At 51.6% G+C, this 13,592-nt stretch overlaps 4 protein-coding genes across 4 annotated transcripts; 2 read left to right on the forward strand and 2 right to left on the reverse strand.

Moving 5' to 3' along the window:
* BKA67DRAFT_534236 (uncharacterized protein) lies at positions 1–522 on the reverse strand (the record flags this gene model as incomplete). Its single annotated transcript, XM_046099834.1, has 1 exon — positions 1–522. The coding sequence occupies one exon, from the start codon at positions 520–522 to the stop codon at positions 1–3; it is 522 nt and encodes a 173-aa protein (XP_045959572.1).
* Positions 523–3,141: 2,619 nt separating this feature from the next.
* Positions 3,142–5,550, forward strand: BKA67DRAFT_233070 (WD domain-containing protein). The gene is made up of 4 exons (XM_046095644.1): positions 3,142–4,102; positions 4,169–4,572; positions 4,630–5,110; positions 5,167–5,550. Exons 1-4 carry the CDS (start codon positions 3,454–3,456, stop codon positions 5,391–5,393), a joined length of 1,761 nt encoding a protein of 586 aa, XP_045959573.1. The 5' UTR covers positions 3,142–3,453; the 3' UTR covers positions 5,394–5,550.
* Positions 5,551–6,953: 1,403 nt separating this feature from the next.
* BKA67DRAFT_591737 (vacuolar dynamin-like GTPase) lies at positions 6,954–9,234 on the forward strand (the record flags this gene model as incomplete). The annotated part of the gene is made up of 3 exons (XM_046104754.1): positions 6,954–7,003; positions 7,138–9,015; positions 9,066–9,234. The coding sequence occupies 3 exons, from the start codon at positions 6,954–6,956 to the stop codon at positions 9,232–9,234; spliced, it is 2,097 nt and encodes a 698-aa protein (XP_045959574.1).
* Positions 9,235–10,923: 1,689 nt separating this feature from the next.
* BKA67DRAFT_514994 (NmrA-like family-domain-containing protein) lies at positions 10,924–12,294 on the reverse strand (the record flags this gene model as incomplete). The annotated part of the gene is made up of 1 exon (XM_046097689.1): positions 10,924–12,294. The coding sequence occupies one exon, from the start codon at positions 12,292–12,294 to the stop codon at positions 10,924–10,926; it is 1,371 nt and encodes a 456-aa protein (XP_045959575.1).
* Positions 12,295–13,592: the final 1,298 nt, after the last annotated feature.

Genomic DNA, 13,592 nt, shown 5'->3' on the forward strand with positions numbered 1-13,592 from the left:
TTAAGATCTCTCTTCGCTTTCAGCAAACTTTCCACCGTGCACACCGTATCTCCAACCCATATATCCAAGCATACCCGCCGTACTCCCTAGGCCAACAGCTCCAACAGCACCTACCCAACCCGTCTTCCTCACGCTCTTCACCGCTGCCGCCCCGAGGCCTGCCAACATCCCAGCATATGTGAAATCGTCACATTCAATCTGGCCCTTATTTTCCAACAGTCTCCAGGTACGATCCTTCCACTCAATGTCCTCGCGGCCCCACATCCTGGCCACCAGGCCCAGCGATACAATGCCTACTGTCCATATGGTATACTTGCCCGTCGCGGCGAGAAGAAGATGTGACTTGGGGACCAGCGGGGCGGGCTGCTTTCGGATCCGGCGAACAAGCGACTGCGTTCCGTATTTCCCGATGCCGAGGACCGTCCCTGTCGTCACCGATCGGACGAGCACGTGTATAGTGAGGATGGTCCCCGCCAGGGGTTGGTCTTCCGCGTAGGGAGTATGAGGGAAGTAACGAGACATTGCGTTCCTGACGAGAGCTGTGTTGCCAGTGAAGAGCCACGTGACGTTCCAATACAGCAGGACTACTATTTGTCCAGAATTTATGATTTTGTTCTTCGCGTAGGATGTTATACCAAATGCTTGACGTTTGTCTGATAACTCAACGTGCGGCTTCGTTCGTATGAGTGAACTTAGTTTCAATAGGCCCGTGGGGTGTCAACCAAGATAATGTAGTGTAAGCAGCAATTGTTCACCTGAGACATGAATCAACAGTGGATGATGGTTGGGCTACATATAAGATGATTCTTTTGTGTGGATCGCCTTGCAGCAAGGAGCGAGCTACCTGCAGCCAGTGATGAGTGCTCAGATGGAACAAACAATTCCGGTATTGAGACATTGATATGGGTTATCTGTGTGGAGAGATTCAGGTTAATGGCCGTCTATGAGTTAGTGTGCTTACTTCTGCTGGGCAGTTAATGCCGGTCGGCAGTCAGGTTGGTGGAAGCGAGTGCGAATCGGCGTCACAAAAAGCCCGATTTAGTTTGAGCAGATTACAAACCGACCTCCCTGGGCAGACAACACATCTTATGGTTCCCTCCGAACTATTATGTACATATGTTCTCCCCAACATTGATATCGTAGTTGGGGCACAAAATATGATTGCATACAGGGCGCAAGCAGTCACTTTCTGCCACTATATTGGGCCATTTTCATAAGTGGCCAGACCAATACCCATGTGCTGAACTCGGCCCGCAGTGCCCGAGCCCCCCTGCCAAACAAGTTGAGACCTGCCTCCACAGATGCGAGCACTTGTGCCCATGTCCTACCAGTTATACTCACTTAGATACCATGTAGTCTTTGTAGATTTTGAGTGCGGAATCATTTTCAACTGACGGTAAAGCATCTTCAAGTTGCTTATGCTTAAGTCTCTGAGATGATTGCCCTGAGCCACGAATTGGCGAACGATTGTGGCGATTCATAATGACTTTTGAGTCGCATCATGAAGCTCAAGCAACTGGCAGTTGTCTTGAATGAAAGTTGAATGGCATGCGGTCTTTGCAAAGGACTGTATTGTCATTACGATGAGGACTGGAACGTGCTTATCATGGCAAATACCTCAACAGTCAAGAGCGGCTCCGTTCCTGCAGCGATTGCATCAAAGCCATATAGGTCTGTGCTTGGCGTAGAGACGGCCTTGACCTCTGAGTAGAGGTTACATCCTATACTAGTCTAGTCTAGCTGAAATTGGTAAATGAAACAAACGACTGGTCTGAACTGGGTTGATAGGTATGTAACTCTCAAAGGTCAAGCCCATAAATAGAGCGTGACACGCTCTTGTGCCGATTGCGCTGTAGACTTGGGCAGACTCGTGACAGCTGAACTAGATACATTTTGCACACTCCAAATGGCGTAGATCCGGTTCCATATCACGCAAATTATTGATTGGGGACAACAGAATCATATGGCATTCTCCGTCCAGTGTAACAGGGTTAGCCTCTCGCCTTTGGGTATAATGAGGTGGACGCCTACGGCGCTACAGGCGGCAGGTTGAAGAGGTCATGTCGGGTCGCATGGACATATACTGACAGTGGAGATTGAGTGAGTATCGTTATCGAAAGCGTCCACTACCCCCATCTTACATATGTACACACGTGGAGTATCAAGGCCTTGCGCGGAATAGATTAGCGCTATGGCAATCCTCCGGACATACATACGCAATACAATGGCGGTATGGGACACCCTGTCCATATCCAGGAACATAACTCACATGCTTGCGTACGGTATGGAATGCACCAAAGCTGGCCTTGCGTCAAAGTAACATTCATGGCCATGCCCGCGCAGGGTGTCACAACGAACCACGAAGTGCTGCACACATAGTGACTTGGAGTAATGGAGCGAGCTGAGGAGGAGCGGGGGACGGGGAGTCGGGGGGACGGGCAGCAGGGGACGCTAATGCGGTACTTATGTACCTCTACAGCACAGGCGATAAGGCGTCAGCACGTCCATAGGGAGAAGAAGGCCAATCAGCGCTAATTGTCCCGTGATGATCCCCAGACTCTAGGTGTGTAACTGCGGCGTCAAACCTTCCATCCGACCTTGGAGCAGACGCAACGCCTGGCAGGCATGTACCTCTCTTCTCGTTTGCAACTCGACAACGACGGCTCATCTGTATACCACTGCTCTCCGCCGCAGCAGACAGTCGACTAGCATACAGCTCTTCTCCAGAGCACTGCCCTTGGGAAGAAGCCTTGCCACAAACCCCCTCGGCCCAAGCAGCGACGTTCTTGGGTCTAAGTTCACGGTCCACATTGACATGAGGTCAGCCATCTCGAACTGGCAGTGGTCTTGCAGAGCGGCCAACCGTCCATAAGCTCAAGCCAGAACCACACATCAACAGCTCAGCATTCTCTACATACAAACCACGTCCAGCTAAGGTTTACTGACCTGCACTCGCTGCATAACCAAACGTACAAAATCGCCATCTGCCTGCCATCTTATCTGCCGCTCCATAACCCGGACTCTGGAAGCTCCCACCGCAACCACCGTCACTGCGGGAAGCTTCGTCTCCCGCAGTCAGTCGAAGTGGCAGAACAAGATCCCACGGCCAGATTCACCCCATCCATCTCCGACGACCCATCCATTCCTCCAGCACCCCAAGTTTCCTCCAGCACAGTCCTCTCTTCCCCCGCCCCAGCCCCAGTCCCAGTCCCAGTCCCGGCCGATACCGAAGCCAGCTACTCCCTCGACCCGTCATTGTCAGCTCGCCATCAACTCGAACCGTCCCCATCTCTCGCCGAATATAATCTCGGACAAATACTGGGCAGGAGAAGGCGAGCGTCTGAAGACGACTACGATTCGCCAGAGCCCACCTCTGGGTTCATAGAAGCCTCGGCTTCTCGAGACATCTCTCGTACCAAACCTACGGCCAAACGTCGGCGTCCTGACGACACAATGTTGGCCGACACAGACACAGACGGCCCATCACACGGCATGGCGAAAGCCCATGCAAACGGAAAGTCGCGGACATCGCCATCAACAAGCACTAATGGCAATCACAAACCAGTCGTTTCGACAAATGGTTCTTCCAAATCTCGATCGCCAGAGACTTATTTCGGCCACGATCGTGAAGAGGTGACCCGGCTACTCATCCAAACTCTGTCAGATATGGGCTATCAGTCCGCCGCCGAAAGCGTCAGCAAGGACAGTGGATTTGAGCTGGAGAATCCAGCAGTGACGGCATTCCGTAACGCTATACTTGGTGGGGACTGGGCTCATGCTGAACGATTGCTGGATGGTGCAACTTCCGCCGACGGCAGGTTGAACCGAAGCGGTAACGGGCTAGTGTTGGCACACGATGCAGACAGGAATCTCATGAGGTTCTGGATACGGCAACAGAAGTACCTCGAGTTTTTGGAGGAAAGAGACACCCGCCAAGCTCTGTTGGTCCTCCGCAATGAGTTGACACCTCTATATCACGACCCTCAGAAGTTGCAGTTCCTGTCTACCCTGCTCATGTGCCCTCCAGATGATCTTGAATCGAGCGCGCAATGGGATGGCGCTCTTGGCCAGTCTCGGAAAATTCTGCTTTCCGAGCTTTCTAGTAAGTAACGGCTTCCTGTATCATGGAGGCTGTTCCATAAGAGGCCCTCGACTAATGTCAATGCAGAATGTATTTCTCCGTCGGTCATGCTGCCGGAACACCGCCTGGCTGTATTACTTCACCAAGTCAAGCAAAATCAAATCAATATGTGCCTGTTTCATTCTAGCGCCGAGTCGCCCTCGCTCTACGCGGACCACATTTGCGATCGGGAGCGATTTCCATCTCAACCGATCATCGAACTCGACGATCATTCAGGAGAAGTTTGGCAGGTCGCCTTCTCCCACGACGGAACCAAGCTGGCGAGCTGTGGAGGTGATAAGCAAGTTATCATCTATGAAGTACCGTCCTTCAAGGTTCTTCACACCCTCAGAGACCACAGTCATGGAGTAGGCAATGTCGCCTGGAGTTGGGACGATTCTATGCTCGTTACTTGCTGCCAAGACCATTACGCGCGGTTGTGGGATGCGCATGTGAGCTCCCCCCCAATGATCCTATTTGAGTGATGCGATAAACTGATAGTAGAACAGACGGGAGATCTTCGAAGAAAAATTGAGCGGTTTTCGGAACCAGTCAGCAGTTGCGTTTGGGCTCCAGACAACCAGTCATTCATCATTGGTTGCTTGGACAAGTCGCACTCGCTCACCCAATGGGATACACGAGGCAACAAGATCGTGGATTGGGAAACAAGCACTCGGGTGGAGGATTTGACAGCATCGGCAGATGGCCGATGGCTCGTTGCCATGGATGATAAAAACCATATTCACATCTACAACCTCGCGAGTCGAGATTTGGAATACTCGATTGATCTACGGACGCGCTTGACATCCGTCACAATTAGCGCAGATTCGCGCTATCTGCTTATTAACCACCAGAGTGGCCTTGCAGAACTTTTTGATCTGGCACTCAAAGAGCACGTAACAAGCTATACTGGACATACCGGAGGCGACTTTGTGATACGCAGCGCATTCGGAGGGGCCAACGAGAGTTTCGTCATAAGTGGAAGTGAAGGTAGGCATCCCTTGATCCAATCACAAACTATACATACTGATTGGGATTTTTTCTAGATGGCGCCATCAACATCTGGCACAAGGCCACTGCCACACCTGTAGAAAGATTGGTCGGCCACCAGCCAAGGACCAACTCGGTTTCCTGGAGTCCCACGGATCCGTGCCTCTTCGCTTCCTGCGGCGATGACGGCAAAATCAAGATGTACGGCACCATATTCCATGAAGCAATACCTTTGAGCTTGCCGCTGACAAGGAGAACAGATGGTCCAACGATGAATGGGTGAGAAAGCATAGACAAGAAAGCGGCCACAGTTCAAATGGTTGGCATGGAGAGCGGTACAGCGATGACTAGAAGCCGCTCAAGCTCGTGCTGTGTGATATTCTTTTTTTCCCCTTCTCCCCAGCATGGTTTTATCGAGTGCATAGGTACGGCGTCGGCTTGGTTATCTGGCGTACTCCACTCTGGGATTGCATATTGCACGATTACACACGGTTTGTTTTCTTCTTGAGTTTCTCGGTCATATACGGAAGTTCTGGTGCAGACCAGTTTCCTGGGAATGGGATAGGATCAATTAGCTTGGTCAGGCTTTCTTAAGTTTATGTTTTGTGCGGTGCTGTATGCCGACGAAGTTCGCACCATTCGGCGTTTCGGTTGGTAGGGTATGCTTGAGTTGATTCAACGGCACTACTCAAGTTTGGTATCCGTCGTGTACTACGAAGGCAGAGTATACACGTACTTTGTATAAATGCCTGAGAATATAGAGTCATCTAGTCGTTAGTATACTAGTATCTAGACAAATGCTCCACGAAATACCCTAGCTGTGCTGCAGCAAGAGGTAAGAATCGGAGATGGAACCTATCAATTATCGCCTTCTGCCTGCCTTGTTGTCGTCAGCTCATGTTGCAGGTGACGAATTCCATCTCAGGCACCAGAATTCTTTAGCCCAACCAGGCTAACCTGACTGGCCCGCCACTCAATGTGCATCGCAATGACACCCCACTAAGCCTAGGTTCTAGGTTAGAGCTCAGCCCAAAGCAAATAGCCGACTACGTGATACATATGCGGTGGAAAAGAATTGCTGCCAAATCGACACGTGGAACTAGGGCCAGTTCAGCAATGTTTCTCCTCTTGTGGACTAGTCCGGCGTCGTCCCGCCACGGATAGTGCAGATGCCAGAGATGCCAGAGGGGCCCCCGAACGAGCCCGGCCAGGCCTCCCAGCAATGAGGCATGCCCAGGATTCTGCCCAGCCCAGCAGGAAAGGCGAACCCTGGAAGTTGGAAAACAGGAGCCCTGGAGGGAGCCTTACCGCTAGGTTAATACTCTACAGCATCAAAAGCCATTTGTGATCCAACGATTTCCAATCTGATAGATTCAATCAATCTTGCAGACCAGCTTTGCTACTGTCGGTACAAATCTTCATTAGTATCTATTGCTTCCAAGACAGGAAAGCTCGCAATGAGACCTTAAGACCAATAACCACATCCATAATCATACAGATACATATTCAATCATACCCTCTCGACCCTCTAACGCTAGTGGCAGACAAGTGCCAACTGACGTCGACCCGCTGCAATCAACAGGACCCAACGCCCACATCATCCAACCCCCCTACCCCTACCCCTACCCGACAGCAACGTAAAGTAAAGTGAAGTAATTAGTTAGTAGCAAGGTAAAGGTAGCAGCAGCCGTAGCCGCCACTGATAGTCATCTCGCCTTCGCTTCACACATCGCGAAACACCCACCCTCGACAGAGAGGAACAACAAGCAAGAACAACGACGAGTCTGTCGCAAATCATACTCGGCTCCTCAAGAGGAAGAGGGAGAAGAAACGCACCTTCACCATGAGCGAACTAGTAACTCAGGGAGGTATCTCGGACCCTGCCCTCATCAAGTACGTGGCCCCTTTGCATCGCTGCCCTCCACCTCGTCATGCATGCGCCGGCTCTTGCAACGCCGGCAGCAGCATGTTCGAGAGAAGATCTCGTCGAGACAAGAAACGCTGACCCATAATCTATCTGACTGCAGGCTTGTCAACAAGCTCCAAGATGTCTTCGCGACTGTCGGTGTCAACAACCCCATCGATCTGCCACAAATAGTCGTCGTCGGTTCGCAATCCAGCGGTAAGAGCTCGGTGCTCGAGAACATCGTAGGAAGAGATTTCCTGCCTCGAGGCTCGGGTATCGTGACAAGACGGCCCCTGGTCCTCCAGCTCATCAACCGACCCGCCGGGTCACAACCAAACGGAGTCAAGGACGAAGTCGCCAACTCAACCGATAAGGCTGCCAACCAAGACGAATGGGGCGAGTTCTTGCACGTCCCCGGCCAGAAGTTCTACGACTTCAACAAGATCCGCGATGAGATCAGCCGCGAGACTGAGGCAAAGGTCGGCCGGAATGCTGGCATCTCCCCCGCCCCTATCAACCTGAGAATCTACTCTCCCCACGTCCTGACGCTCACCCTTGTCGATCTCCCCGGCTTGACCAGAGTCCCTGTCGGTGACCAACCCCGAGACATCGAGAGGCAAATTCGCGACATGATCATCAAGTACATCCAAAAGACAAACGCCATCATTCTGGCCGTCACCGCAGCCAACCAGGACCTGGCCAACTCGGACGGTCTCAAGCTCGCGAGAGAGGTCGACCCCGATGGACAAAGGACAATCGGCGTCCTGACCAAGGTGGACTTGATGGACGAGGGCACAGATGTCGTCGATATTCTCGCCGGCCGCATCATTCCTCTTCGCCTGGGCTACGTCCCCGTCGTCAACAGAGGACAGCGCGACATCGACAACAAGAAGCCCATCAACCAAGCTCTGGAGGCCGAGAAGAACTTCTTCGAGGAACACAAGGCCTATCGTAACAAGAGCTCCTACTGCGGTACTCCTTACCTGGCACGAAAGCTCAACCTCATTCTTATGATGCACATCAAGCAGACACTTCCCGACATCAAGGCCAGGATTGCCAGCTCGCTGCAAAAGTACAGTGCCGAACTCACTGCCCTGGGTCCTTCTATGCTCGGCAACAACTCCAACATCGTCCTCAACATCATCACAGAGTTCACCAACGAATGGAGAACCGTCTTGGAGGGAAACAACGGCGAGCTGTCCAGCACCGAGCTTTCTGGTGGTGCTAGAATTAGCTTTGTCTTCCACGAACTGTACTCCAACGGTGTCAAGGCCGTCGATCCTTTCGACGCTGTCAAAGACGTGGATATTCGGACTATTCTGTACAACTCGTCGGGTTCCTCCCCCGCTCTGTTCGTTGGCACCACCGCTTTCGAGCTTATCGTCAAGCAACAAATCAAGCGTCTGGAAGAGCCCAGCTTGAAGTGTGTCTCTCTGGTATATGACGAGCTGGTGCGCATCCTTACTCAACTTCTGCAGAAGCAGCTCTACCGAAGATATCCTCAGTTGAAGGAGACTGTACACAACGTCATCATCTCCTTCTTCAAAAAGGCCATGGAGCCTACCAACAAGCTGGTCAAGGACTTGGTGGCTATGGAATCCTGCTACGTCAACACCGGCCATCCTGATTTCTTGAACGGACACCGAGCTATGGCTATTGTCAACGAGAGACACACCAGTGCCAAGCCCGTGCAGGTTGATCCCAAGACTGGCAAGCCCCTTCCTGCTTCGGCCACTCCAGCTCGTGCTGCCAGCCCTACCTTGGACGTCGGAGACGCGAGCAATGGTGGTTTCTTCGGTAGCTTCTTCGCTGCCAAGAACAAGAAGAGGGCCGCAGCCATGGAAGCGCCGCCACCCATGCTCAAGGCCTCTGGCACCCTATCGGAACGCGAAAATATCGAGGTCGAGGTCATCAAGCTGCTCATCTCCTCGTATTACAACATCGTCAAGAGAACCATGATCGATATGGTTCCCAAGGCCATCATGCTGAACCTGGTCCAGTATGTACCGTAATCCCTGTATACACGTACACCCAACTGACAATTTACAGGTTTACAAAGGATGAGATGCAACGAGAGCTTTTGGAGAACATGTACCGTACTGACACTCTCGACGAGCTTCTCAAGGAGTCCGACTACACAACCCGTAGGAGAAAGGAGTGCCAGCAGATGGTCGAATCGCTCAGCAAGGCCAGCGAGATTGTTAGCCAAGTACAATAGAGTGGCACTCGATGTCATTTCTAGAAAGGAGGCGTGGTCTTACATCACATCATTGCGCCATCGGGTCTCCGGAAGCATGATAATCAGGAGGAGACTAGAGACAGTGGTTCAGATGAAAGTCCCCGTCCGCCGTATTCCGTTTTTATACCACAACTGTGATGTGAAGGGCGGCTTCCTGGGACACTCTGTAGGACATCAGACTGCATTACGGCGTTGTGGCCATGTAAGGACCCTGGTACTCGGGAAAGGGGTTTTATGTTCAGCAGGGCTTGGCACATGATGCTCTGTGTGGCATGTGCGCCTGTCCATCACTCATGCTGGGAGATATCAGAGTTCAGCAACCCCATCTTGTGTCTGACGAGAGGCGCGTTGTTCGCGAGATAGATGGAGCAAGGAAGCTTGTCGGTAGACGGATGATTATAAAATGCCCCCATGAACTTTCAAGCGCCATTTTCTCTTCCCGATATGAGCTTTTCATGTAATTATTTACCACTGACGCCATTCCCTGGTACCTTGGTGTTCTATGAAGCGCGTGATCAAGTATACAGTCCGTCCATATTTTTGCAAGACGGATGATGCCGTGACGGAGAGAGACCTCGTAGAGGAGGTCAATGAACGTATCTACATTAAGCTATCCAACAGCAGGTGATCCAATGGGAGCAATCAACTGTTGCCACTACTTGACATTGATCTATAGCCCGTCGTGCCCGTCGTTCTCTTTGTACACTCTCCTGCTTTTTTTCCCTCCATCCTCTAGACACGGAATCTGGAACGAAAAACCTCTGAGTAAATCTTACAACCGGCGGGAATGTTTGCAAGTCCGTGTACTTACTCATAAGGCGAGCGTTTGTACTATCAACTGCAACTTGACAAAAAAGGTTTTGTTTTTATTTTTGGTAAGACTTCGTCGAGATCCTAGCGGTGGTTGACGACGTGGCAGTTGCTGGAGGGCGAACTCATGTGTGGCGGAGGACCAGCTGGTTTTCCCGCATTGCACATATCGGTACGTCATGCCCGGCTTCCAGCCAGCATCCGGGCTCGTCTTGAGCATGCTAGCAGTATTGAGGCTTGTGGAAGTTTTGAGAGCACTACCCATAATAGATCTACAGCATCCAAATATTCTTTGACTTTTTTTTTCTTTTCAGTATTACTATCCATCTATCCAATAAAAGCCTAGTTCCGGCTATGCCTCCCCAGGATCTTCGATACTCCTTTTGATCGCACGCAAGCTAAGCGCGCATGTAAGAAACATCCCGCCTCCTTTGTTTTTTGTCCCCTTTGTGCGGTACGTGAAGTCACTAGTTCGCTCTCAAAGCTAAGCAGTAACTCGGTGAAGACATGTGAGCCTCGAGTCCTGATTGCCGTCTAACACCGTGCTGTGTGAAAATGCATAAATACGTTGCCCGACTAACCCCGTCGTGAAATGCGGTATAATGAGATGCTGTCCGTTGAAACCTTTTGTGTAAATGCCAACCACGCCGGAAATGTAAATGACTAAACTGTTGGTTGAGATGGTGAATTTTTGGTAAGGAACCGCGCCCTTCGAATGATGGTCTTGTCAGGAAGTTATCGATCGAAGACCAGCGCGAGCGCGAGTCGCTGTACGTCGTGAGACTTGAGACTGATCCGACTGGTAGAATGAAGCCCTGAAATGGACACATTTGTCGGACTTTCGTGATTGTGGGATGACTATGCGAGCCACTGCTCTTCGTCCCTCTTCAGACCTCGCATGACGAGACCTTCATCGAACGACTCATCACTGTCGGGCTCCTCGTCATCTAACGAGGGTACCTCGTTCTCCGCTGGCTCTTCGTATTCCTCATCATCAAACATCCATGTCTTTCCATTCGCTTCCTCCTCGAGTGGGAAGATCTCCCCCGCGTACTCCTCAAGACCTCTGGGACCTTCCCAGAGGGCCAATGCACTCTCTGGGCAGCTATCCTCTAGTTCGCGGTCTCCAAAGTAGGGAGGTTGCTTTGCCGGATCACTCTGTGTTGGAGAGAACAACTTTTCCAGAGCCACTAATTGGTCCCGATATCCTTCCGGGATCTTGCATTTGACCTCGATCGGGCCTCGCTTGTAGCGTACACGGCGACCCAGACCTTTCTCAAAGGCTTGACAGGCTTCCAATGGGGTCAGGTGCTCATATGCCAAAGCAATGCGCTTACCGTTCCACTTCGATGCTCCATCTTTGAAAAGTTGCAGAATAGCAGGGCCGACATCGTGCTCGGCGTCAAGCCATGGTAACTTCGCATGGGGGTGGAAAGGGGCTTGCCATGTAAATGATCCGTCGGGTTGGAGATCCATGCAAAAAAGTGGATAGGCCAGGGAGGTGAAATTGTTGTTGTAGATTCCAGTGTATACGAAGGTGGCGGGGAGTCCTATTTGTCGAATGTAATCCTCCACCTTGTGCTTGGCTGACCAAAGAGGCAACGAGGGCCAATCGGGATTATAGGCCGCATGGTCGGGCATTGACGAATAGACAAAGTGCTGAACCCTGGCCCTCTTTGCGGTGTCTGCAATTGCCTCGCCAACTTGGACTTCGTTGCCGTAGAATGTGGTGTTGATGAATGCTAGCTGCGCCCCGGAAAACACTTGTGAGATAAGGTCCTGGTTGACGACAATGCCCGGGATGTGACCATTGGCGGTGACATCTTGGTTATCATCCGGCTTCTTTCGGAGGTACAGCTCCCCGACGAAGACTGTGACGTTGGGGTTGGTAGAAACCTCGGCGGCTATTACACCCTCCAAGTTTCTTAATTGCGCGCGAACTTTGTAGCCGACGGCAGTGGCTATCCGGATTAATGAAGCTGCTTGGCGGCCACTCGCATTAATGACAGCAATTGTCTTATCTGGGGTAGGCATTGAGCGCTTGAGGGGCCTGAAACTCAGGGAGTTGTTTCTCGACATTGAAAGAATTGGCGATGATTCTGAATAAGAAGATCGAGTGTGCTTGTGTCTTGCTGTATTTACCACTGCCTTGGGGGAAGCGTTGACATGTTCCGAGGGCGCTGGTCTGATGACCAAGTCGGTCCGGATGGGTATAGGTGCCGCAGGCATGGCTATTTTAATGCAACTTTGTACGGGGTCCAAAAGGTCCAGTCTCGACGGGAGTAAATAATCAGATATCGCAATCGCCCGGAGAGGGGTGCGAACAGATACTGATATCGGTGACTGTCTGGCAATGCGTTTTGACGTTAGGCCGACAACAAGGGAAAATCCGGGGAATAACACCCAAATCAGGCCGTTTACGATCCCAAATGACCAATCAAGAAAGAAGCCGGTGTGCCGCGTTGATACGAGTAAGCTTTCGAAGTATCGACCCCAGCTTATCGAAATGTGCAACGATGGCAAAGCAAACACCATGCACCTCGTCACCGGAGATAAATTGCGGTTGACAGCCTGATATCTGGACCGGCACGCGATCCGCTATACGCAGTACCAATGAGAGCACCCTGAAGGATCGGGGGGAGTGGAATGCGCGCCTGCAATCCCAATGGTCCAACGGTACGTCAGCTTAGGGATATGGTTTTTGGGGTGCGACAGCGACGCGACGCAGGAGGACAAGCCAAATGCCAATAGCTCTTATCAACCCTAAATGTGAAAATCCTTTGGCGGGGAGCTAGAGCCGCGTTCAATGTCCGAGGAGCACGAAGCGGATGCGTAAAAAGACCAACTCCTCAGATCGGAGTGGATTGGTTTTCCTTTTGGGAAGAGTTTCCGGACCGGTGAGCGTCTGCCGTGTTTGACAATTCAAGCCCGAAGTCTGAGGGAATGCGCAAAGTGGCAACAAAGCCGATTCTCAGCAGACCTTATTTTCCAGATGATTCTCCGTCCGGCCTGAGTAGGAAGGAAGCGATATTGCGCCTGATGTGATTTGTATCCACACTGGGGTTGTAACACGCTCGCTCCAATCGGGTCCTGCAGCGGAGGACGTGATAGCAAGTTGTAACCAAATCGGCAGGGTCTGTTTTGACACGACTTGTGTATCGGCAGCCCACCGGATCGATGGTGTCAGTCAGCGCAAGGGCGGTGAAGATGATCTCAGCAGGTTTTCATGTACTTTGTCCAGCTCAGTTCAGTTCAGCCCAGCAGTTGACTTGAGACTGTTTGCTGGCTGCTGGCTATGGGTTTGGCAGACAGTGGCGCGACCAGTGTGCGGATCTTGTAAAGTTTATGTTGTGATCGATCATGCGCCCGCCTGAAGTGCTTAGCCCAGGCTCGACAGATGATAAAACGGTTGTGACGTATGGAGTTATGGCAGCGGCTCAAATTTAAAGTTTCAGGAGTCTTATCAGACGGAGACCGTGGCGAGGTCGGAAGAGCAAAGGACGAAGACGATGAGCAGGATGTTTTGT

Source organism: Truncatella angustata, assembly GCF_020726525.1.
Source record: "Truncatella angustata strain MPI-SDFR-AT-0073 chromosome Unknown BKA67scaffold_3, whole genome shotgun sequence".
NCBI classification, from domain to species: domain Eukaryota; kingdom Fungi; phylum Ascomycota; class Sordariomycetes; order Amphisphaeriales; family Sporocadaceae; genus Truncatella; species Truncatella angustata.